Genomic DNA, 26,440 nt, shown 5'->3' with positions numbered 1-26,440 from the left:
TGTCCTCCTCCTCTTCCTCTTTGATTTATTATTCTTTGGTGCCCTTTTTGATGGGATGCAATAATTTAAGTTCAAATGCCACTGGCGGGGAGAATATCCAGTGTTTCCTACAAAGTTCTTTGGGGAAAGAGAGAAAAGCCTGTTTTGTCCTTAGTGCACACAATGTTCAAACTTGCATGGACTACAGACAAAGAGATAAAAATATAATCTTTTTCTCTCTTCTTAAAAAAGGACTTTGTCCCAAACATCTAGAGCTCCTTTGCCAATGCTGTACAAACCTCAGAAATTTTAAACATTGCCAGTAAAAGCAATTTTTACTGCTGCAAACCACCACTACTCTCATTAAATTCCAGCTTTTAACTTATGTATGTAAAAAACTTTTCGCAAATAATAATGTTCCACCAGTGAGTGTGAATGTTAACATATATATATATATATTGGGTTGTCCGGAAAGTTCGTGCCGATTTATAGTAGCTTACCTTTCGACTTATTTTAGAACATGGTTAAGTCCATAAAATAGGATTTGACTACACCTCCATTTAGAGCACAGTTTAAGCTATCTTTTCGTGGAAGAAGGTTCATGTTCCTATAATCTGTGTTAATTCTGTAACCCTTTAAAATGGAAGATAAGAAAGTTCATTTTCGGCACTTGATGCTTTGGGAACCAGACAAATACTGCTGCGGCTCGGCTGGGATGTGTTACCCCACCCTCCATATTCACCAGATATTGTTTCTTCGGAGCAATATTCAGCACTTATTCAGGTCTCTGCAGAATAGTCTTAATGGTAAAAATTTCAATTCCTTGGATGACATAAAAAGATACCTCGATGAATTCCTTGCCATGAAACCACCTCAATTCTGGGAAGAGGGTATTTTTAAGTTAAAGGAAAGATGGAGATGCATTGTGCAACAAAATGGTTCATATTTGGTTGATTAAAAATGTAATGGCAAGTATTTATTGACCTTTTTCTTTCCTTTCAAAATCGACACAAACTTTCCGGACAACCCAATATATATATATATATATATAAACTCAGTAACACTAATGACAGCATGTATGATGCAGAGCTGAACAGATGGAAGTATGACCTCTAGCAAACAATGTCTATTATTTACATCTAAGTATCCACACTGTTCAAGAAGACTTGTTTGAAGCTACTTAATGATAATGGCAGCAACCTAAACCACACAAATGAGCAGTTAGTTCTGTCATATACAATGATGTTCAAACTCAAACTTGCATTTGTAAACTCATAATTCCTCAAGAAGTATCTGAGAGAAAAGCTTTGTCAGAATATCATAGTAACGTGTTGATGTTATGATGGTGGTTTCTGTTGGTAACTCTCTCTAGCCAAACGTTGTCGCAGCTGACGAATTTCGTTCATAAACTTTGTTTCAGTCTGTATTCGGTGTCTCTCTTTGCTGAAGCAAACTGAAAGTACATTCAACATAAACCAGAATTACCACGATATACAAATCAAATAATTTATAAAATTTCATATCAAAATATATCATCACTGTCATCATCATTGTTATCATTATCATTTTAACATCCATTTTTCCATGCTTGCATGAGTCAGAGTTTATTGAAGCAGAATTCCTAGGCTGGATGTCCTTCCTATCACCAACCCTCACTCGTTTCCAGGTAAGGTGATATTTCCCTATGGCTAGACATGTTCTTGCAGAATAATGGAAATGAATGACACTGCTTGTATGACAATGACAATCATTTTATTATTGTCACACAAAGACACACACACGTGATGGGCTTCATTCAGCTCTCATTTACGAAATCTAAGGCTATACATAGAAGATATTTGCCAAGGTGCCATGCAGTGGGACTGAACCCTGAACCATGCAGTAAAGAAGCAACCTTCTTAACCACATAGTCACATTTCTGCCTGTAGCATGTTAACATTTATTGAATTCAGAGCAAGTATAACCATTATAATCTGAGAGCTAATAGTTATCTTCACTAAGGTGGTGAGCTGGGAAAAAAACGTTAGCACGCTGAGCGAAATGCTTAGCATATTACGTTTGTCTTTACGTTCTGAGTTCAAATTCTGCTGGGGTCGACTTTGCCTTTCATCCTTTCAGGGTTAATAAATTAAGTACCAGTTGCGTACTTGGGTTGATCTAATCAACTGGCCACCTTCCCCAAAATTTTCGAGCCTTGCACTTAGAGTAGAAAAGAATATTCAACCTCACTTAAATGTGGATGTTCAGCTAGAATAAATATTAATAAGTGGGGATAAACTTTACCTCTCAGTATTAACACTACTCCTGTCGCTAATATCATCATCATCATCGTTTAACGTCCGTTTTCCATGCTAGCATGGGTTGGACGGATATATATTTTATAATCTGAGAGGTTTCACTACCATCATGATGAGTTTGAATTAATAGTGAAACACTGTGCTTTTATCCATTCCTTATTATACAGAAGAGAATGGGGTGAATTAAATGCCAAAAGCATACTAAAAAGAAATACGAAAAGGTAGTGGACTGGAAGAAGCAATAGAGTTGTAGAGTCAATAGCTTGCAGTATATCACTGACAAGGCATTATCCAAAGAGGTAACCTAACCACTTCTTCTACAGGTACCATCAACCAACAGCAAATGACTTCGCTGAGTTTTTTTTATTTATTTATTTAGTTATTTGACATAAACGCATCCCTTTGTTTAATTTCAAAACAACAGATATTTAATAGCAATGAGCATACAAATATTGGGATGATTAGTGACTTTTTCTTTCTCTTTATAGTGTAATTAGAAAGAAAACTCAATACATTCTTTTATTCTTTTGTTGATTTCAGTCACTGGGCTGTGGCTAAGCCGAGGTACAGTCTTCAGAGGCTTTAGTGATATTTACGTTGTTAACAGTCTGTTACTTTAATAAAGTGCAAAGTTACGGTTGCTAGATAAAGGGAAGCAACTCGTCACATCCATTTCCATAAACAGACGCAAACACACATGAACGCACGCACGCACACGCATTTGCCGAGCTTCCACAGTTTTTAACTACAATCCTATTCCATTTGCAATGCTTTGGTCAACCTGAGGTTACGAAAGAGACTACCCATAAAATATGTCAGCAGTGGGATTGAAGAAAAACTTCTTAACCATAAGGTTATTGTCACATAGTATACGCAAAAAGATAATTTTCTTTATTCCACAGGTTAATCTCTTAACCAGAATGGTCTTGTGATTGGAACATTTAGTCAATCATTTAATATTTTAATTCTTTAACCGGAATGGAGAAACTATACATGCCAAATGCAGAAACTCTAGTGATTTTCCACCAATTGACAATATAACATATCTTGAAATCTGGACATAATTTTTCATGGGAGGATACTTAAATTTCTTGCAACCATTATTAATAACATAGGTTGCCCTTGTGGCAGAATTTGAAACCATTATTAATAACATTGTCACTACCAGGCTTTCAGGACACATTCATTTATGGTAATATACAATACATGCATAAACACTGTCTCCACACCAAACTATATTAATATGAAGATGCAAATGTTTAAAACTAGATCTAACACCATGTGTTGACTCTTTAAAGACCCCCTTTCTGTGAAAAGGAAATTAACTTACATTCAGTGTTGAGAAAACAGTGCTCTTCTATGAACGAGAAGTTACATTTCAAGACAGGATCTGGCAGGGGTCCAGTGCTTAGGCGGTTAGTGTGTGGCATCAGACTTTATTTTAAATATTTGTATTTACATATTATTTAGTTTAAGGATTAGAAGGATGCTTCTAACTTTATAACAAGTTTCTAGTGAATAAAAAAGATGTGTCATAAAAGTTTAGTTGAGATAAAATTACTAGTGATGTGGTAGTTGGGAGAAAATTACTAGCTGTCTTCTGAGAATTTACTCTGAATTACAATTGCATGACCATTTTTAATCTGGCAAAATTGATAATCCAGCATGGGCCTGGGGCCAAGACTATTAAAATTTTTCTGAACACTGACTGGGATTTATAAGTTAATAAGGAATGATTATTATGCTTACAGTTTGGAGTTATATCCAATGATTCATCAAGACCTTTGTCCCTGTCTATGTCATAGGTATTATCTGCAGAGAAAATAATAGCAAGCAACAATTCAATTGTTCAAATTGTGAAGTTAGATGGATTAGTCATATGGAAAATGTTTAAGGATCACAGATCAAACAAACTTTTTTCTTTGTTGGTTAAATTGGAGGGACAAGAGCAGCCACCACATCCACTTTTTAGGGCCTTTGAAATGAGTGGGAGGATGGAAGTGAAGTTATCTTCATACTAGAGGCATGGCTGGAATAATTGCAACAGAGTGAACTCTGCTAATGGCACCTGACCAGGTGTCTGTGTTTAACTAGGTGATAGATTAAGGCAATCACATGGATAAGAGAAACATCAGAGTGTTAGACAAGATGCCTTGTGGTATTTGTTCTGGGTCATTACAGATTTTTAATTAATGCCAGCTAAATGTAGTGAGCTTCAGAAATTTATAGAAATTTGCTGTGCACAAAAGTCAATCCTGATTGAGCAAATATATGTCACCAGCCCGTGTTTTTTTACCTTTTATTAATGAATTTTTTTAATGAAATATAGTTATCTAAAATTACATTATCCAATGCATCCTTCCCTTCTTTTAAGATGTAATATGAGATATTTAGCTACTGTTTCTAGCAAATCAGGTGACCATGCAGATGCCTTGATGTCTTGATTAAAAATATTTAGTTAGTCTTGTGATTGGAACATTTAATCAATCGTTTAATATTTTAATTCTTTAACTTTAAAAATTTCTAAAGGACAATCAAACATTCATAACAAGCTAGTAGGTCATTTTGAACAAAATTACCTGGCTGATTTTCTTTTTCTGTTTCAAGATCACATTTCTCAACATCTGCTGGGACAAGTTTAGAAGAATTACGAAGAATATCCTTACGTACTTTCTCAGATACAATCTCCTAAAATACAAGGAAAAAATAATAACAATATTTGGTTTATAAATAAATGTTTTTTGAACATATTATTGCAACTTAATTTGTACACTGTACATTATTTCATGGGCAAAAATAAAAATTACACCCAAAAGCCAATGTGTAGAGACCATGTATTAAAGTCATAATTTTAATTATAACTACACCCTGTCCTCCACCTGTGTTTACTCACTGCACTGCCCTCCTCCCTTCCATTTCCCACTCTCACAAACTTACCTATCCATTCACCCTATCCAATCCGCAGTACCATTTCACTTATATTCACCAACCTTTAACTTGAGGGTATACCAAGACACATAATTTTCAATATCTTCTCTCTCTTTTTTCCAACTGGGTTAACCATCTATTCCCTCTACAATAAAATACCTGTTTCTGTACCTGTATCAAATTTTAACCTCTCATCGCTTGGCACAAAGTCACTTTTCTCAATACTACTTCAGGGATCTTTTGCAAGTTACTTGGTGACCTCACTGCTGCTTATACGATAAAAAAAAGCAACCAGTACACCTCTCTAGAGTGTTTCATGCTAGGAAGAGCATTTAGACATAGAAACCATGCCAAAACAGACATTGGAGGTGGATCAATCCTCTGGTTCACCAGACCTGTCAAACTGTTCAACACTGCTCAAAAATCATCATCATCATTTAACACCCATGCTAGCATGAGTGGGACAGTTTCACAAGCGATATCCAAGAAGAAGTCTGCACCAGACTTCTGTGACTGTTTTGGCAGGATTTTTACAGCTGGTAGTCCTTCCTAATACCAACCACTCAGCAGAGTGGACTTAGTGCTTTTTATGTGGCACAAGCACAGGTGAGGTCAGTTTTGGCAAGGTTTTTACAGCTGGATGCCCTTTCGAACACCAACCACTTTACAGTGTGGACTGGGTGCTTTTAAGTGGCACCGGCACTGACAGGGGTCACCATGTACTTGCAAGACAAAAAAAAAAATGTATTTATTAACTACTCAGTCATACTGTGACCACATTAATTGTGACAATAATTGCATTAGCTGTTTAACTAAGTTATACATATATGTGTGTGTGTGTGTATATATATGTATGTATGTATATAACACTACCCACTGGGGGCAATTTTTAATCAACTTTATGCTTCTCCCACCCAAACATGTGGCTTAATGCCTATATTAGAAATCCTTATTACCTGGTGTCTTTTATCTCCTAATAACTCAACCATACACTCCATAATTCTTGACTCAAGTTCAGCATGTCTATTAGAGATTTCTCCGTCAGACTTGAGTGCATTAGAAGTCTGAATATATTCTCGCAGTGTCTCCTAAAAATATTATCAGAAAAATATTGTACAAACATTTTAATGGTGGATCTCAGAGTAGATAAAGCAATAGATAATAGCATGTAGAATATTGGGTTGAAAAACTCCCTCAGATAGGAAAAAAATGTCAAAGACTACTTGTGGGACATGAACCCATATCTGAGGTCATTACAAATGAGCTACCATCTCCATCCATGTTTAGAAGCTTTGTTCTTACCAGTGAGACTTCTATATTGTTCACATTTCTTTTTCTTTTTTATTCTTTTATTTGTTTCAGTCGTTTGACAGCGGTCATGCTGGGGCACTACCTTAAAGGGTTTTAGATGAAGAAATTCCTTGTAAGCTCAGTACTTATTCTATCAGTCTCTTTTGCAGAACCACTAAGTTATGGGGACATAAACACATAAGCATTAGTTGTCAAGTAATGGCAGGGCGATAAACACAGACACACATAAACATATATATGTATATATATATTTCTTTACTACCCACAAGGGGCTAAACACAGAGGGGACAAACAAGGACAGACAAACGGTTTAAGTCGATTACGTCGACCCCAGTGCGTAACTGGTACTTATTTATCGACCCCGAAAGGATGAAAGGCAAAGTCGACCTCGGCGGAATTTGAACTCGGAACATAACGACAAACGAAATATGGCTACGCATTTCGCCCGGCGTGCTAACGTTTCTGCCAGCTCGCCGCCTTGTATATATATGTATATATATATGACAGGCTTCTTTCAGTTTCTGTCTACCAAATTCACTCACAAGGCTTTGGTCAGCCTGGGGCTATAGTAGAAAACACCTGTCTAAGTTACCATGCAGTAGGACTGAACCCCAAACCATGTGGTTGGGAATCAAGCTTCTTACCACAGTCACACCTGCGCCTATATGTTGTTTACATTCTAAGAAGTATTTATTATCTTTTTAGAAATTTGCAAAATATGAAATAAAATATTTTTAATGGTGAAAGTAGATAAAGCTTATAAATAATAGTTTGAAATTTTGTCAGAGGGGCCAGCAGTTTGGGGGGAATTGATTATATTGACCCCAGTACTTGACTGGTACTTATTCTATTGACCCTGAAAGGACAAAAGGCAAATTCGACCTCAGTGGATTTTGAACTCAGGATGTGAAGACTGCAAAATGCTGCTAAGCATTTCCCAGCATGCTAATGATTCTGCAGGTATACTGCCTTTAAGACAAGGCTATAAATAATAGCATGTAGAATTGTGGGTAAAAAAGACCCTTTGATAAAAAGAAAAGGGTGAAGTTTGACCTCACCTGTGCTGGTGCCATGTAAAAAGCACTCAGTCCCCTCTGCTGGGTGGTTAGTGTTAGGAAAGGCATCCAGCTGTAAAAACAGTGTCAAAACAGACAAAGAAGTCTGGTGTGGTCTCCTGCTGGGCCAGCTTCTGTCAAATCATCCAATCCATGCCAGCATGGAAAGCAGATATGATGATGATGGTGATGATCATCATCATCAAGGAATTCTTTAATCCAGTATTCCAAATGATGTTGCTTATAGAATTATTTACTTTTGAGTTCTACTATTACACTTATTTGTTTCATATTTCATTAAGTTTGCAAAAAGTAAAAAATTCTTATAACGTACACAAGCTAATAGTGTTTATAAATATATAATATTACTTAGGTGGATGGAATGATGATGATGATGATGATGGTAATGTAGATGTTGCTGTTTCAGTGGATGATTAAATTGAGATTGATAAGTAGGGGAAACATATTCAAAGATAATAAGATGGGATGGTGGTGTTGTAAGGGTTGAAATGAGGGTGGTGGTGAACAAACTGAGATTTTTAATAAAATTAAGATAGTTTTAAACATTTTAGATTTGTCTAACACCATGGAAATCAAAATAAAACGCTGTTGATGGCCATGGTGACCTTTTGAAGAAAAATGTATTGACAGTTAGTATAATATGCTATGAGATTATTTCTTGTAAATATTCAATTGATGAGCTGGGCACACCTTATGTATTAGTATAATATATAAGATATAATCATCATCATCATTTAACATATGCTTTCCATGCTAGCATGGGTTGGACGATTTGACTGAGGTCTGGTGAGCCAGATGGCTGCACCAGGCTCCAATCTGATCTGGCAGTTTCTACAGCAGGATGCCCTTCCTAATGCCAACCACTCTGAGAGTGTAGTGGGTGCTTTTATGTGCCACTGGCATGAGGGCCAGTCTGGTGGTACTGGCAATGGCCACGCTCAAATGGTGCTTTTTACATGCCACCTGCACAGGAGTCAGTCCAGCGGCACTATAAAATTTAACCTGTCCTGTTATGCTAATTATCTGACAAAATTCTCTTGTAGAGATAAAAATATCACAGTTGGAAAAAATGCAGCAAACTATTAGATAAAACAGCAGAGAAAAATGAATTTAAGTAATTAATTTAAGACAGAAGTGGGTGGCTGGTACACAGTCATTTGGTAAGTGATTCAGATCCTGTCAGTGAGACAGTTTCTCATTTTTGTTTCAGATCTTTTTAATGTCACGTATGAGCAATAGTAATAATTGAATCAGATTCCCATGAAACGATCACTGCTTCACTATATTTGATCTCATTAAATTAGTTGTATGGAATATACTTACTTGTTCATACAAGCGTTTCTCTAGCTCTCTTTCAAATTTTTTCATCTCAGATTCTGATATAACATCTTCCAATTCTCTTACACGCTGTGACTCCTGAAAATAGACAAAAACCACAAAGTGATTAATATCAATGAAATGACACTAAGTAAGATGACAAGTTTATGAAGTAAGGATAAAAAAAGAAAAATGTCCATGATCCATGAGTTGGGAATAATGATTATTCGCCGAGACTGGCACTCCCTACATCACTTCTGTTATGCTGCAGGTTACTCGTATTTGATATATGGCTTCAACACATTAAAAAAAATAAAGCTGATTCAACAGTGGAGAAGCATGTAAGTTTATATTGCATATTTTAAACCTCAAGATCCAACAGCAGCATGATTGGTGACCAAATTTAAATTTAGCATAAATACAGGCATGGCTGTGTGACCAAGAAGCTTGCTTCCCAACCATGTGATCTTAAGTTCAGTCCCACAATGTGAGGCATGTTGGGCAAATACCTCCAACTATAGCCCTAGGGTCTGTGTGTGCCTGTACGTATGTGCTTGTGTGTGCATGTGTGTGTGTGTGTGTGCATGTGTGTCCTTGTCTTGACAACATGTCATAGTTGAAAAAGTATCACCGTTATACAAGCAAAGTGATATTGTATATGTCAAAGGAACAGAGACAGTGAATCGAAATCAGTCATGGGCAAACTGCAACCCATGAGATTTTCTGAATGGTATGCCAATGAAAAATTACCACAAATTCTTTTAGAAGTGCAGCCTGCTTGATGATGAGTCCTGTCTCTTGCAGCCTGCTGCTTGAAAAAGGTTGCCTAGGGATTATATGCAGTTATTTAAAAGTTATAAGCTGAACATAGTTTGTTAGAGATATAATCATAACAGGTGAGAAAAGCTCAACAGAAGTTAGTCGAGAAGACTAAATGAGCATGTTGGTAAAGATATAATCATCATTATGATTTCCCATCCATTTTCCATGCTGGCATGGGCTGCATAGTTTGGCAGTAGCTAACAAGGCTAGAAACCTGCATCAGGTTCCATAATTTGTTTTAGCTTAGTTTCTACCACTGGATGCCCTTCCTAACACTAACCACTGTACAGTGATACTGGGTGCTTTTTATGTGGCACCAGCACCATTGCTTTTTACAAGGCACCATCATCAGTACTTTCTATGTGGATCCATCACCAGTGCTTTTTATATGGCATTATCATGGACAAGCACCTCCAAAGTGATTATGCTGGGTGAAGATGTATCATAAGTACATAGTAGACAGTACCAGATTTTGTTGTTGTGAAAATTCAGAAAAGAATAAAGGTATGTTAAATTTCAGAACAGTGGGATGAGATGACATAAAATTAAATTGCATAGAGAGTTACTGCATTGCAGAACTCATGAGATATTGAATATCTGGCCATGAAAATGGTAGTAATGAGGATAAGTGAAGACATTTAGCAGATACCAACCTGACTAGAAACCTGATCGTTCAAGCGATGGAGTTCAATTTCATGCTGTTTCCGAAGTAAACTGAGGAATTTGTGTCGGACATCATCCAGAAGGTTCAGTTGTTTAACTTTTGCTTCTTTATTCATTGTCTGTAACCTTATAAATTGCAATGAAATTTTTCTCTAAGTTTTATATCCATTATATAAATAATCAAAATGTAATATAAATATTATCACTTCAGTTGTGCTTTGTTATGAATAAAATGGAAGACTAAAAAAGAAGCAAGAATCTTCTTTAAATAACTGAATGAATTTTTAAAAATAATCAACACAGTAATATATAAATTAGCAAAGTAAAACTTCATAGTTACCAACATTTTGCTAAAATGTTTATGAACACTCGAGAAGAGATGTGTCAGACAAACCAAGTACGACAAGTGTTTAGAAGAATGAATTGCAAGTAAGGAACACATCTTGATCACATCAATATGCATGAATACGAAAACAGGTTGAACCCACATCGATGGACAGAAATGCTATTTCCCTTGCAGTAAAATAAGGATTTCTTTTCCTAAGGCCCAATAATGGAACTAATCTTAATACTAAACTAAAGAGTATTTTATTTATGGAGGAAGAATAAAAGATAAAGTTACCTAAATAGAGTTTAACTGTAGAAATATGACAGCAAATTAAAAACTTTCTTGTCTGATATTTTACTGTTTTCACCAAACACACAGTTGCCTAAGCTAATGACAGAGACTCTAAGTAGTCTCTCCTCCAACAAGAAACAGCATCATAACATCTTAAAAATGCAAAGGACACATTGGGTAGTGTAATTCTAGACATAATCAACAGATGGAGTAGTTACAACTGGAATACCATTGATCATAGATCTCCTCTCCTCAGACATGGTTTACTTGGGGTTAAACAACAACTTCTGACATTATGAATTTACAATAACTGAACATAAAACTTACTGCCTTCGTCGTTCTGTAAGTTTTTCCTCCTCATCTTTCATCATTTTCCGCCGTTTATCTTCAGCCTCCAATAACAGTTTTTGTTGTCGGAACCAAGCTTCTTCTTCTTGTTGTCTATGCAGTGTTGCTTTATGGAGTTCCAGAGACAGTTGTCTGAATAAGAAGTTAGTAAATATCATATTCAATTCAAAAGAAAAAAATTGTTCCATATTTAGTTATGTATGATTTGCACTAAGAGAAAGATTATATAACTATGTGCTTGGTGATTAGACAAAAACTTAAATAATCTTGGTCTAAAACATATTTAACAAGAATTTTACCAATTGTTTCAAGCATGCTAGAGATATTTGAAACTTGCATCTGATTATCTATGAACATATAGACAAAAGACAGATAAAGACTGATATCAACAAATATAAAGCAAAAGAACAGATGTAACTACAATTTTAATAGAACTAGTAGTACACTAAATAGCTTCTTTCTCATGACATACAATAATGATATATTAAAAGCTTGTAAATAAAAAAGACAATTAAAATGAGTTAAATTTAAGTATTATAAAGCCAGCTGTATGTAAAATAAGTATGTAAACACATTCTTTCTAAGCTTTTGATATGCAGAAAAAAAAGGGATGTGAGTTTCTGGATGGACCATTTCATGGTTCATTGACTGCTCCCCAGAGATGCACCCAGTTTCCCTCTCCAGTCAACAGTACAGAATATTCAACTAATATAAAGTAATTGCAAATTAGGTTAGCACCATAGTGGATAGCTTAATTTGCATATTTGTGCTTTTGATGGCTCATTTATGAAGAGTGAAAATTTCAACATTTTGGATATTTGTCCTTCATCAGAGAGAAAAACTTTAATTGCAAGTCTTTTAAGAAGCAAAAAATGGTTCTGATCAATCATGCTTGCTCTAAGTGATTTGATCAACTAACAGATAAATTCACAAATTTCAGAAATTTTGGATGTTCAGTGAATTACAACATATAAACGTTAACATTTCTGTCATGTTTGAGAAAATTCAACTAGAAATCATCATTATTGTTATTTAATGTCCGTGCTCCATGCTGGAATAGGTTGGACATAACTTTTCCTTCTCTATTTTTACAATTCTAAATGAAGCTCCAGTCAAATACTGGTGATGGCTATCTCCTAGTCTTATTCAAACAAGAGACTGTTGGCTGAGAATCCTGAATGAATCTTCTTAGTGTTGCTTGTATTTAAGGAGTGGATGAGGGTGTAAAACCTTAATGGTTACAGTATTCTTGTGAGCAGCAGGGATCCCAAGGATTATTAACTTTGAGAGACATAATGATGAGCAATGCTACATTAAATCTTACAGTTAATAAAATATGTTATGTCAATAATCATAACAAATGCAAATCAAAAAGACGTGGAAGAGGGGACAATAATCAACTAATACTAACAATACACATACAAAAAGAGTTTGGTTCCGAATGTAAGGGATTTAGTAAAACATCTAACCTTTGCCGTAAATATTCTAATTCTTGTTGCTGTATTTTTTCACGTTCTTTTTTCTGGAAAGCAATAAATAAATTCATAAAAAACGGTCAATAAATTTATCCAAATGGAAAATTAATGTAAAGATATTTTAAAATTTGATCATTCTACAATGATATTTTCTTCTATTCCAGTATAAACGAGGATTTTACAGCTGGGTAATTTCTGTATCAAAGACAACTCGTATATGACTGAAGAAATAAGAGAAACTCTATTAGGCAACAGTTCAACCATTTAGCATTTAATCTGGTCATATCTGGTCTAAATATTCTACCTGTTTTATGTTAAAACTAACTAGATCCAGCCTCTCACACTTACCCTACAATGCTATTCTAAAAATATACAAACATGCCATTGAAATCTTGAAGCTTCGAGAAAATGCATGATTAGTTCAAAATGATGTGAATAAATAGACATTACATTTGACAGAGTAATCTGAATGCTAAAGGGTTAAATTCATGATCTTTGGGCCCAGCACATGAAACATTCAACTATTGAGTCTATTATTTTGACAAAAATCTTAACTAAAATACATTTGCAAATTAATTTCTCTATGAAAGTATTTGCAGCTAAATGAGGGAAAAAATATGAATCATCACCATTTCATGTCCCCTTTTTCCTTGCTGGTATGGGCTAGACCAGTGGTTCTCAAACTTTTTTAGGAATGCTGCTCCCTTGACACCCAGACCACATTTCTAGCACCCACACCACAACTAACCATCACAAACATAGACCTCTTTCTGAAGCAAATTCAAAGCAACTGTATTTCACAAATATATCTTAATCAAATTAACCCTTTATTTTGTTGTTTTTACATGGATTGCCACCCCATTATCACCCCAATTTTTACATAAATCACTTCCCCATTGTCGCCTCACTTTTCTCCAATGCCTCCTTGGAACTTTCCACTGCCCCCCAGGGGAACAATACCACCCACTTTGGGAACCACTAGGCTAGACAATACTTATGGCAGTTGTTTAAGTTCAGATATCTTTTCTGCCACAATGCTTCTATCATAATTTTATACATGAATCATTTCTTAAGTTTTGTCACAAAAACCAGCTTAAAAAAGACTTTTTTTATTGACCTACTCCAAGTTCTTATTTATTAAATGAATGTAACAAATTATTTAATAATTGTATTTCATGAGAAATATGGTCACAGAAAGATTTAATGTTTGACTTAAGAAAAATTTTAATAGCTTTAATAATGATATAAACTTGGTTTAATCCTTTAACACGATCTTCATCTAAAGTAAAAGTTTTATTAAAATTTTTACTACCAGCTAACTCAAGACTATTGATTATTCTTTGATACAAACATCCCTGTTTTAAACTGTTCAATATTTAAATTAAACTTTACACTTTCATTTTACACAAGTAATTCAATGTTGTTTCAAATGCCAGCTTAATACATTAATAAACAAAAAAGTTAGTTATTTTATTAAACATCTCCAAATTCTTAATAATTTCAAGAAATTACTTGAAACATAGGAAACGTTTTTCATTAAAGTTATGGCCATGAAAAAGGTTGCCATATTATCATTCAACATATTAGATCAGCAAGGCAACGAGCTGGCAGAAACGTTAGCACACTGGGCGAAATGCTTAGCTGTATTTCGTCTGTCTTTATGTTCTAAGTTCAAATTCCACTGAAGTCAACTTTGCCTATTATCCTTTCAGGGTCGATAAATTAAGTACCAGGTACATACTGGAGTTGATCTAATCGACTGGCCCCTTCCCCCAAAACTTTGGGCCTTGTGACTAGAGTAGGAAAGAATATATTAGATCAGCTGAAGATTGAAATTTATCTTTTACTTCTTTCAATCATCAGACTGTGACCATGCAAGGGCACTGTCTGGAAGAATTTTTAGTTGAATGGATTGATCCCAGTACTTTGTGTTTTTTTTAAACCTGGTACTTATTCTATTGGTCTCTTTAGTCAAACAGCTAAGTTATGGGGATGTGAATACACCAACACCAGTTATCAAGCAGTGGCAAGGGACAAAGACAGACACAAAGGCCTCTTCCCACCATATATATATGATAGGCTTCTTTCAGTTTCTGCCTATCAAAGACAGACACAAAGCCCCCTCCCATATATATATATATATACATATATAATGGGCTTTTGGTTTTTACTTACCAAATCCACTCACAAAGCTTCAGTTGGCCTGAGGCTACAGTAGAAGACACTTGTCCAAGGACCCTTGTGGTGGGACTGAACCTGGACCCATGTGATTGAGAAGCGAGTTTATTACCACACAGCCAAGCCTACACCTATACACTGAAGTTTTTGACAGGTGAATTCAAGTTTAATAATCAAAGGCTCAATTTATATTGCAAATTTGCTTTAATTTTTATTATGTGCTTAAATTAAAAGGAAAATTTCACAAGATACAAGTATTATCACTCACCTGATAATCAACAATAAACTTGGGATACTTATTAAACACAGGATATTGACCTTTTGTCAAAGGAACAAACTCATTCATTAACTTCAATGGGTTGACCTCATCAGGTGTTGACGATATTAAACGATAAGTTTCTTTAATCACATTTCCAATGTTGACAGCATTTTGTTGGCTGAAGAAAAACTAAAATAGAACTTCATATGAAGGTACCAACAGGATATCAGTTCATCATAAACACAAACATACAAAATGGCTAGTCCACATTAATCTGTAAGGTTTCTTTGCTTCTCTGATGTATATATTCCTCCCTGGATAGGATACCAGTCCATTGCAGGATTATTCAATTTTTACCAGCTGAGTAAACTGGAGCAATGTGAAATGAAGTGTTATGCTCAAGAACATAATGTATCATCTGGTCCAAGAATTGAAACCATTATCTTATGATCAGGAACCCAACACCCTAACAGCTAAGCCATGTGCTTCCATGCAAACATATAAAATACCTATTTCTTTACTACCCACAAGGGGCTAAACACAGAGAGGACAAACAAGGACAGACAAATGGATTAAGTCGATTATATCGACCCCCAGTGCATAACTGGTACTTATTTAATCGACCCCGAAAGGATGAAAGGCAAAGTCGACCTCAGTGGAATTTGAACTCAGAACGTAGCGGCAGATGAAATATTGCAAAGCATTTCACCTGGCGTGCTAACGTTTCTGCCAGCTCGCCGCAAACATATAAAATACCATTAGTTTATTATTTCAATTGTGGCATGGTGAAAATATAAATTAAATATTTACCTTGAAGTCATCAAGTTCGACACACTTCAGCAAAGCAGCTCTTGCACCGATGACATAAGCTACGACAACCATTAACAAAAATGCAGGATGGTTGCTGAAAACATGATCCCAAAGACGTAACCATTCATTCTTGGTTAAAACTTCAGTGAACAAGCTTTCTAAAAGTGGCCAAGCATAAATCTATAGATATAAGAATAGAAGATTTATATTAGGAAAAAATTATGCTTGAGCATAGCCTTAGCTGTGATGGCCAAAACAAACTAAAAAAATAAAGAAAGAATATACATTGGTAGATACATATAAATATATATCATATATAATCAAAATCAAAATCATTTCGATGACTGGCATCCATGCTAGCAGGGTGCAAAGAGCACCATACGAGTGTGATCGTTGACAGAGTGGCTATTCGAGTATGATCATTACCAGCATCGCCTTACTGGCACTTATGCCTGTGCTAGTAGGGTGCCAAGAACACTATCCGAGCATGATTGTTGTGATCGTTGCCAGAGCAGCCAACTGGCTTCCGTACCCGTGGCACGTAAAAGGGCACCATTCGAGCGTGATCGTTACCAGTGTCGCTTCACTAGCACCTGTGTCAGTGGCGCGTGTAAAAAGATTTGAGCGAGGTCATTGCCAGTACTGCCTGACTGGCCCCCATGCAGGTGGCACGTAAAAAGCACCCACTACACTCTCGGAGTGGTTGGCATTAGGAAGGGCATCCAGCTGTAGAAACTCTGCCAGATCAAGACTGGAGCCTGGTGCAGCCATCTGGTTGCCAGCCCTCAGTCAAAACCGTCCAACCCATGCTATCATGGAAAACGGATGTTAAATGATGATGATGATGATGATAATATCATTAAGAGAGCACTTTTGAAATGAGATAATTTGAGAATGGAGAGGGATGAATGATGTGATCACAGAGTGCTGAAAGCACAAATTCTGCTGGGCTGGACATGTTGCAAGGTTCACAGACATGTGGACTCATGCAGTTGCCAAGTGGTATTTAAGAAATTGGAAAAGGTCACTTGGAAAGCCTCCGTGACAAGGAGAAGATGGTTTAGTTCAAAAATTTGGGTCAAGATAGAAGAGAATGATGCAATCAAGATAGAATTGGAAGTGCATTGTGATCAGCAGTGTATAACAGCATCTGATGGTATGGTCAATACTGTGATGTGATATATATATATATTTATATGTGTATATACAGCTGTGGCTATGTGATTAAGAAGTTTACTTCCTAATCCATAGTTTAAGGTTCAGTCCTACAGCATGGCACCTTGGGCATGTGTTTTCTGCTATGAGCCTTGTGAGTTGATCTGGTAGAAGAAAACTGAAAAGAAGTTGGTTATGTGTGTTTGTGTGTGTTAGGGTCTCCTTATCTTGATATTGTGTGATAATTGTAAAGGACTGTCATTGTCATATGAGTGGTATGCTTCATTTCCAATCTCCCATGAAAATAGGTAAGGGCTGGCAACAGGACAGGCATTTGCCCATAGAAAATCTGTATCAACAAATTCTGTCCAATCCATGCAGGCATGGAAAAGTGGATGTTAAAACAGTAGTAATGATATGCACAAATACACACATGCACTCACACATACATACACACAAATTAAATACAAATTTATACATTTTCTTTATTATCACTATATCTTCGATATTTAACCCTTTAGTTTTTAAACCGGCCATATCCGGCCAAAATAGCTAGTCTGCTCTATGTTCCAACTGACCAGATCCAGGCTCTCACACCTACCCTACAATGTTATTTTACATTAAGTAATTACACCATCAAGATCTTGAAGATATGAGATAATGCATGATTAATTCAAATCAATGGGAATCAATAGGCATTATGTTTGATTGAATAATCTGAACACTAAAGGATTAAATTGTAGAAAGGATATTGGTAAAGATTTGCCATTTGTGTCCTTTGTAAGCAGTTAAGGAATCTTAAGCTAGTAGTATAGTATTAACTGAGCTTAATAAGAAAGCCAATTGTCAATAATGTCTGACAGATATTTATCAGCTGTCATCTTCTGTCTATTCTTTTCTACTTTAGGCACAAGACCAGAGATTTGGGGGGAGGGAGCCAGTCGATTAGATAGACCCCAGTACGCAACTGGAACTTAATTTACCGACCTCGAAAGGATGAAAGGCAAAGTTGACCTCGGTGGAATTTGAATTCAGAACGTAAAGACAGACAAAATATCAATAAGCATCTCCCCAGCATGCTAACATTTCTGCCAGCTTGATGCCTTCAGCTTCTGTCTATTCTATTAAAGAAAATCTAGTTTTTTTAAACTTTTAAATATACCAAAAGTATCCAAGGTACATGACTCAGTGGTAAGATCGTTGGGCTCAATTATGAAGTAGTGAGTTCACTTCCTGGACCAGGCTGTGTGTTGTGTCTTATTTCATGTTGCTCCAGTTCACTCAGCAGTAGAAATGAATTGCAATGTCACTGGTGCCAAGTTGTATCAGCCTTTGTCTTTCTCTTGGATAAGATCAGTGGTGTGGAGGGGGAGGCTGGTATGCATGGGCAATTGCTAGTCTTCCAAAAACAACCTTGCCTGGACTGGTGTCACGGAGGGGAACATTCTAGCTGCAATCTCATGGTCATTCATGACTGAAGAGAGTTTTTACCCTTTACCCTTATTCAAGACCTAACACACACACACACACATACTTCATTTCTGTATATTTGTTAGTACATTTATGAACCTCCTCTACTCTTATATTCTTAATCTTAAATTAAACTTTTATGCCAGTGCCACACAAAAAGCACCTGTGCTGGTGCCAAGTAAAAAGCACCAGTGCCAGTTCCTTATTTCTTCATTGCCTACAAGGGACTACACACAGAGGGGACAAACAAGGAGAGACAAACGGATTAAGTCAATTATATCGATCCCAGTGCATAACTGGTACTTATTTAATCGACCCCAAAAGGATGAAAGGCAAAGTTGACCTCAGCGGAATTTGAACTCAGAACGTAGCAGAAGACGAGATACCTATTTCTTTACTACCCACAAGGGGCTAAACATAGAGAGGACAAACAAGGACAGACAAACGGATTAAGTCGATTATATCGACCCCAGTGCGTAACTGGTACTTATTTAATCGACCCTGAAAGGATGAAAGGCAAAGTCGACCTTGGCGGAGTTTGAACTCAGAACGTAACGGAAGACGAAATACCGCTAAGCATTTCGCCCGGTGTGCTAACGATTCTGCCAGCTCAACACCAGTTCTATATATAAAGCACCAGTGCTGGTGCCATGTATAAAACACTTATGCTGGTTCTATATAAGGAGCACCCAGTCCATTCTGTAAAGTGGCTGGCATTAGGAAGGACATCCAGCCATAGAAACCATGTTAAAACAAACAATTGGAGCCTGATGCAGCTCTCCAACTGGACAGCTCCTCTCAAATCGTCCAACTAATGCCTGTATGGAAAACAGACGATAAATGATGATGATAATGATGATGATGATAATCCCATTTTCTCCCAATAACTACTCTCTTTTAGAACTCCTTTTTAGTCAATGTTTTCCTTATAGCTATAATATAGTAACAATAAAAAAAAAATCTAACTTCAGTCAGTTATCTCCCCTCCTCGTTGATGAAGCCTAAAAATTTATCTGAGCACTCTTCTCTCGACTTAACAAATAATGAATATATTAACTGCTTTGATCACATGATGTTGGGACAGCAAAAATGTCCCATTTTTAATAGGAGAGATAACTCATGCAAAAGCAAAAAAAAAAAAAAAAGCCTTCTTACAACTGATCACTCAATATGTTGGGATTCATAGCATTAGTTACAAATGTTATAATATTGGCTGGTTTACATATTTTGTTGCCATAGAAACTTACAATATGTCAATTTGGCCACACAGTTTTAGTTCTGGAAGCTAATTTGAAAACATCTAATAAGATTTAAATTTCAATAAATATAAAAAAAGGAAATGACAACATAAACACAGAGGAAATGAAAAAAATAAAAATAAAATGTTCTTCATTTTATTCCTTTACTTATTTCAGTCATTGGACAGCGGTCATACTGGAGCAATGCTAAGAAGGATTTTATTCACCCAGCTCTTATTTATAAATCTATCACTTATCATCCACTATTTGTTGAACTGCTAGGTCATGGAATAAAAACAGTGTTTGTCAAGCAGTGACAGAAACACAGATACATATGAACACATGCACACAAACACATGTGATGGGCTTCTGCACAGTTCCTGTCCACTAGTTTCGCTCGCAAGGTACTGGTCATCCTATGACATGCATAAGATCTGGTCATCAAATCTAAGTAGAGACTTCAAACTTGAAATCTTCAAAGCCACAGTCGAACCAATTCTACTATATGGCTCAGAAACCTGGACGTTATCAAAGAAGCTTGAGAGGCGGTTGGATGGAACCTACACTCGCCTCCTTATGAGAGCTCAAAATCTCTCATGGAAGCATCATCCAACCAAAATGCAAATATATAGGAAACTACCACCTGTGTCATCTCTTGTGAAAGGTAGGAGAGTCCCGTTTGCTGGACATTGTTGTAGAGCTGAATACGAGGCAATTTCTACTCTTCTCCTCTGGAAGCCATCTACTCGCAACACCAAAGGGCGCACACTCTCCTACCCTGATGTAATCTCCAGGGATACAGACATCCAGCGACAGGACCTCCGCAATGCCATGATGGACCGTGAAGTCTGGCGTAGCATAGTAAATTCCATTGTCTCGACCACAGTCGAACAATGATGATGATGATGATCCCAAGGCTTTAGAAAAACACATTCATGATGCCATACAAAGGGATTGAACCCCCTGAAACCATATGGTTGTAAAGTTAACTTCTTAACTACACACCTCCTCCTATTATTATAGTCTTCTGTACATTTTTTGTATCCCTGATTTGTTGCAAAGATTTTTTTCAAGAATGGCCATCAATAGGTGCAAGAGTGGCCATGAGATTAGAAGTTTGCTTCCAAGTAGCATAGTTCTAGGTTCAGTTCCACTATGTGGCACCTTGGGCAAATGCCTTCTGCTATAGCCCTAAGCTGACCAAAGCCTTGTGAGTGGATTTGGTAGATGGAAACTGAAAGAATCCCATAGCCTGTTGTTTGTATGTGCGTGTGTGCGTGTGTGTTGTGTGTGTGTACATATGCATGTATGTGTCATTGTGTTTGTGTCCCACCACTGCTTAACAGCAAAAGAGGTCAATAAAATAAGCACCAGACTTTAAAAAAAAATAAGTGTTGGGGTTGATATGTACTGCAGTGCCCCAGCATGGTTACAATCCAATGAATGAAAGAAGTAAAACATAAAAAAATAAAAGATATGTATCATAATATATGTACATTATTGATAAGACTGTTATTTCAAAATTTGTCCTGAGATAACACCTCACATTGATGTGGGCAATGAATTCTCAACCAGGTAACATAAGTGAATATTTTATTCATTGTTTCATATATCAGAGGTAATGAATTCTCCACTGGGCACATCGTTGGCTGTGTGTATGCATCATTACAAAGGTCAAAAAGGTTGAAATGCATCTGGTGTTCTCACTGGGCTGATGTTAGGGCGATTTTTCTCCTCTATTCAATATGTATTACCTTTTTAACACAGCATGTCCATAAGATATGTAACTGGCCTAGCAATGATGTATATACATTAAATAGGAAACATACACTTGTGGTCAAAAGTGTGAAAATTAGACTTTTTGTACTAAATGCTCAAAGCTGTATTGAATTTGTAATATATCATTACTTGGCCAAAAGTTTGGAACAAAGGTCTGAAATTTTTTTCTTCTAGACATTGAACCATTGGATTAATTATTAGGTAAGTATATCTCTACATTTGTATGTATTTGAATTGAATTGTATTTGGGTATAACAATTTAAATTTTTTTTTAAATGTTCCAAACTTTTGGCCATGGCTGTAGATGTCTATTTTAATTTGATACTACCTCAGTTACATATGCTATATTCTAGAAGGCTTTTTGTAAATAAAAGCATAAAAGTAGGGTACTGTAATTTATTAATTTTTTTTCAATGGGTTAAGTCAGAGAGTTAGGAGGAGAGGTCATGACCTTTCCAAAGAGCTTTCAAGACTGGTCAGAGGAAGCTGTAGTTCATGGTTTGCTGCAGTAGGAAGTAATATAACAAAATACTGAGCTATTCTCAGACCCAGATTTGATTTTTATTGTAACAGAGTGGACTTTGTAAAAGGCAGTGAGGGAAAGGTCAATTGGTGGTGTGCATGTAGGCAACCCAACATCAAATGTATAGTTTGGAAAACTGACAGTGTGTATGCAGAAATTAATTATTAAATGCAATACAAGGGAAAACTGACAACTGATATACATATGTGCGCACACACACACACAGATGTAAATGATAATGATGATATATATATACCTGAGATGTGACTTTGTATTTAATCAGATGCCTCAAGAGAGTGGGATCATGTCGTGAAAGGACGTTCTCAATCATTCCAAGAATATTAATTGGAGGATTAGGGAAATATTCAAACCAATGACCACACCAGTTAACTTGAAAATAAAGAAATTAATAACAATAAATATTTTTCTTAATGAAATTACATTAATTTTAAACTTTGTTCTGCAAACTCAAAATACACAGAAAAGAACGTGGTGGTGGAGGTGGGGCTCTGTGGTTCTTTGATCTGCTAGAAATGCTTCTTCAAATCACACTTTAATATCTTAAAATAGGAAGGAAATATAGCATAATATAGTTCTAAGTGTTTTGATAACATAGGTTGGTCACACTTGAGAAGCCTGGTCTTAGGATGGACTTACAGCAAAAAAACAACAATAACAAAATACTATAGTCCAATTTTATCAGTGAGATTATTATGCAGTGGCTGAGTTCACCTTACTCATCTTTATTGGAGCTTTTGATAATTTATGATCAAACTGAATAGCAAAAACAGATGTATTATATACCAGAGAGATACACTGCTTCTTAAATAAACAACCAAACAGTAGGATATCATGGAGGCAAGTGTAGTCCCATATTGATGGGATTAATTATGTAAGTTAAACAGTCATAACAAAGAATCAAGGCTAAGTAACAGATATGGCTTTCTGGAAATTTAACAGTATTCTATGGCTCTTGCTATAGAAATAGACATTTTTAGATTTATTTTCACTAGTAATGAATGAATTACTTTACAAGATAAGCTTACAAACAAATGGTGCGTAAATATGCCTAATGTTCCTATGATCATAGAATATGTAAATGTCATAATTTTGGTTTCAAATTTTGGCACAAGGCCAGCAATTTCAAGGAAAGGATTAAGTCGATAACATCGACCCTCACTGTTCAACGGGTACTTATTTTATCGATCCTAAATGATGAAAGGCAAAGTTGGTCTTGGCAGAATTTGAACTCAGAATGTGAAGACAGATGAAATGTTGCTAAGCATTTCGCCTGCTATGCCAATGATTCTGCCAGCTTGCTGCCTTTGTTATTGTTATAATATTAATAGTTTGTTCAACAATGTACAACTAGACAGGTTATGGATGTAACATCATATGATATACTGTAGTAAATGACAGACTTCAGTTGAACTGTAGTAATTTTAAAGTTACTAACTCTATAATTATTGATTTATTTTGTACAATTACTTACAGTTTTTAAAAATAATTTTTTATATAACATTATAATAGTAAATGAATGGATGTCAATAATGCATTATTGGTATTTATTTTATCAAAGCCAGACAGATGAAAGTTAAAGTTAGCCCCAGGGAACTTGAATACAGAATTGAAATGTTTAAAATAATTGCTGTAAAACATTTTGTCTAGCACTTGTTTTGTCTAGTGACTTGTTTTTGTATTTTTCTTTTTTATGTCTTAATCAGAGGATAAAAGGTAATGTCCATGACCCCTTTTAGGGCCTCCCAGACCAACAGGAAGAAGTTAACTTCAGAGCAGAGAGAAGTTCAGAATGCTTCAAATATTGTGGATTTCATAAAAGACTCCTGGCAAAATGGCAGGAAAATAATAGATATATTAATGAAATAAATCAATATTATAAATATCTTAACCTTGGCTTCAATAATTTGCTACAGAGAGCACCTTCACCTACTTACAGGGTGTCTGGTTAAGGTGTAAAACCTCAAAGTAAAGAATTAGTAATTACAATCAATACAATCATATGATGGTTTCATTATAAACAGTTTTTGGAAATAAAGAAATAATTATTTAACAAAGATTATCAGAGAAAAGTATTAACTTACTGATGAAGGTGGCAACTATCTCAAAACAACATAAATGATTTTGGTAAAACACTTTTAGGAATGGAAACACCAGAGCAGGTAAATATTTGGTTTCAGCTAAAATTGGAGACCAATGAGCTAAAGCTGACAGAACCCTACAAAGAAACAAAAGTCACACTATAACCAACTCATTAGCATTGGCATAAATTAGATTTTAAAGATCAAATGTAGACACAGGCATGGATGTGTGGATAAGACATTCACTACTTAACCACAATGTGGCACTTACGCAAATGTCTTCAACTATAACTGGCAGTCTGTTGGTTATGGTGACAAGGGTTCCAGCTGATTCGATCAATGGAACAGCCAGCTCATTAAATTAATGTGCAACTGGCTGAGCACTCCACAAACATGTGTATCCTGCAAGTGGTTCTCAGGGGAATTCAGCATGACAAGGCTGGCCCTTTGAAATACAGGTACTACTCATTTTTGCTAACTGAGTGAACTGGAGCAACGTAAAATAAAGTGCCTTGCTGAAGAACAAACTGTACCACCTGGAATCAAACTCATGACTTTAGGATCACAAGATGAATACCCAAACCACTAGGCTATTTGTCTTCATTTTGACTATAACCCTGGATTGACCAATGTTTTGTGAGTGAAACTTAGTAGATGGAAACTATAAAGGAACCTGTTGCATGCATATGTGTGTGTGTGTGTGTGTGTGTGTGTGTGCATTTGTGTATATGTTTGTCTTCAAATTGACACAAATTGGGTTGTAGTGGTATTGTTTACAATCCACATGAACAGAAGGTCAGATGGAGGTTCAATGTATATAACTGTAGAATAAAAACTCTTTGCTTTATGACAAGGTTTGTTTTGTAAGCTTTTCTTCTGTTTCAAAATACACATTACAAAATGAAAATTGATAAACATAGGAAGAATGAAAAATTTAGAAGTTGTGTAGAAAACCATAACAGAGTCATGGAATTGGATATTAAAATTAAAACTAAGTCCATAACACTACTGACATTTGTTTTAGCCATAGTTGTTTTAATGGTTTCAGATATAGAAATAGCAGCCATGATGGGTTACGGTTTTAAAGGGTTTTAGTCAATCATGTCAACCCCAGTACGTATTTTAGTCAGGTCCTTATCTCTCTCTTTTTCTCTCACTCGCTCACTCACTCAAAACCCACCCACATACATACATACAATTTAATTTGAATGATCAAAAGTTACACTATAACCAATTCATATATATAAATACACACTATATATATAAATACACACTAATACATACACTGAATGGCTAAGTTACCGTTTTTGATATAATACCATTTATTACACTAGTGGAATATAGCTTCCCTACACACACACACATATCATCATCATCACCATCATTATCATTTTAATGTCCATTTTTTCATGCTGGCATGAGTCACCTAGAGTTTTATTAAGGCAGATTTTCTCTAGCTGGATGACTGAAATAGTCCCTGTTTTTTCAAATACAAAAATGTTTAAATGTACAAGAATATTACCTCTGCAATAATCTAAACAGTCTTTGACTCTTGACTGGATAATACTCTTGCAAAGTGATAAATGATGAGTGGTTCCCTTTGTCAACAAGAGCAGCATAAGCTGTGTGGTTCTCAGGCAATTTCAACAATTGTCTCCAGATGAAAAATCTGTATAAAACAACATGACAAAAGTTTGTAACCTAACAAATATTATCAAAAGTAGAAATTAAAATGTTAATTTAAGATATCAAAGAACGAGATCAAATTTTATACAGGGAGTGTTATAGATAGTAAAACACAAAGAAAGGCTTAATTTCGACTATGAAGTTTTAGGTCCAATCCTATCATCGTGACACCTTGGGTGTCTCCTGTCATAGCCTTGAGTCAACCAAAGCTTTATAAGTGAAATGTGATAGACGGAAACTATGTGGAAGTCAGTTGGAGGAGACATTCTTGTTACTGAGTAGCAGACTTAATCCATCATTGAATTTAGAGTCACCACCTTGCTTTTGGATGCCTTTAATAGAGATCACTGTTACATGCAGTTAGACCAAGTCTCTGGTGTGAAGACAACTTTTTCACTTCATCCTTCT

The 26,440-nt window shown here is 35.8% G+C and overlaps 1 protein-coding gene across 1 annotated transcript in view; it reads right to left on the bottom strand.

Annotated features, from left to right (window-relative positions):
• Positions 1-990: 990 nt before the first annotated feature.
• The window catches only part of LOC115212968 (TBC1 domain family member 31-like), a 63,332-nt gene continuing 37,882 nt past the window's right edge, over positions 991-26,440 (bottom strand). The window contains exons 10-22 of the mRNA XM_029781834.2: positions 25,869-26,015; positions 24,350-24,483; positions 22,504-22,637; positions 16,083-16,262; positions 15,282-15,461; positions 12,830-12,882; positions 11,340-11,492; positions 10,384-10,519; positions 8,915-9,007; positions 6,161-6,292; positions 4,856-4,964; positions 4,026-4,088; positions 991-1,432 (exon numbers count right to left, since the gene is read on the bottom strand). Coding sequence (XP_029637694.1) covers positions 1,317-1,432; positions 4,026-4,088; positions 4,856-4,964; positions 6,161-6,292; positions 8,915-9,007; positions 10,384-10,519; positions 11,340-11,492; positions 12,830-12,882; positions 15,282-15,461; positions 16,083-16,262; positions 22,504-22,637; positions 24,350-24,483; positions 25,869-26,015 — 1,630 coding nt within the window. The 3' untranslated portion in view covers positions 991-1,316. The remainder of the gene's footprint in view (positions 1,433-4,025; positions 4,089-4,855; positions 4,965-6,160; positions 6,293-8,914; positions 9,008-10,383; positions 10,520-11,339; positions 11,493-12,829; positions 12,883-15,281; positions 15,462-16,082; positions 16,263-22,503; positions 22,638-24,349; positions 24,484-25,868; positions 26,016-26,440) is intronic.

The sequence above is a fragment of the Octopus sinensis genome, linkage group LG1 (assembly GCF_006345805.1).
Source record: "Octopus sinensis linkage group LG1, ASM634580v1, whole genome shotgun sequence".
Classification (NCBI taxonomy): Eukaryota; Metazoa; Mollusca; class Cephalopoda; order Octopoda; family Octopodidae; genus Octopus; species Octopus sinensis.
Note: the sequence above shows the minus strand (reverse complement) of the source record. Positions and strands in the feature narration are given on the sequence as shown.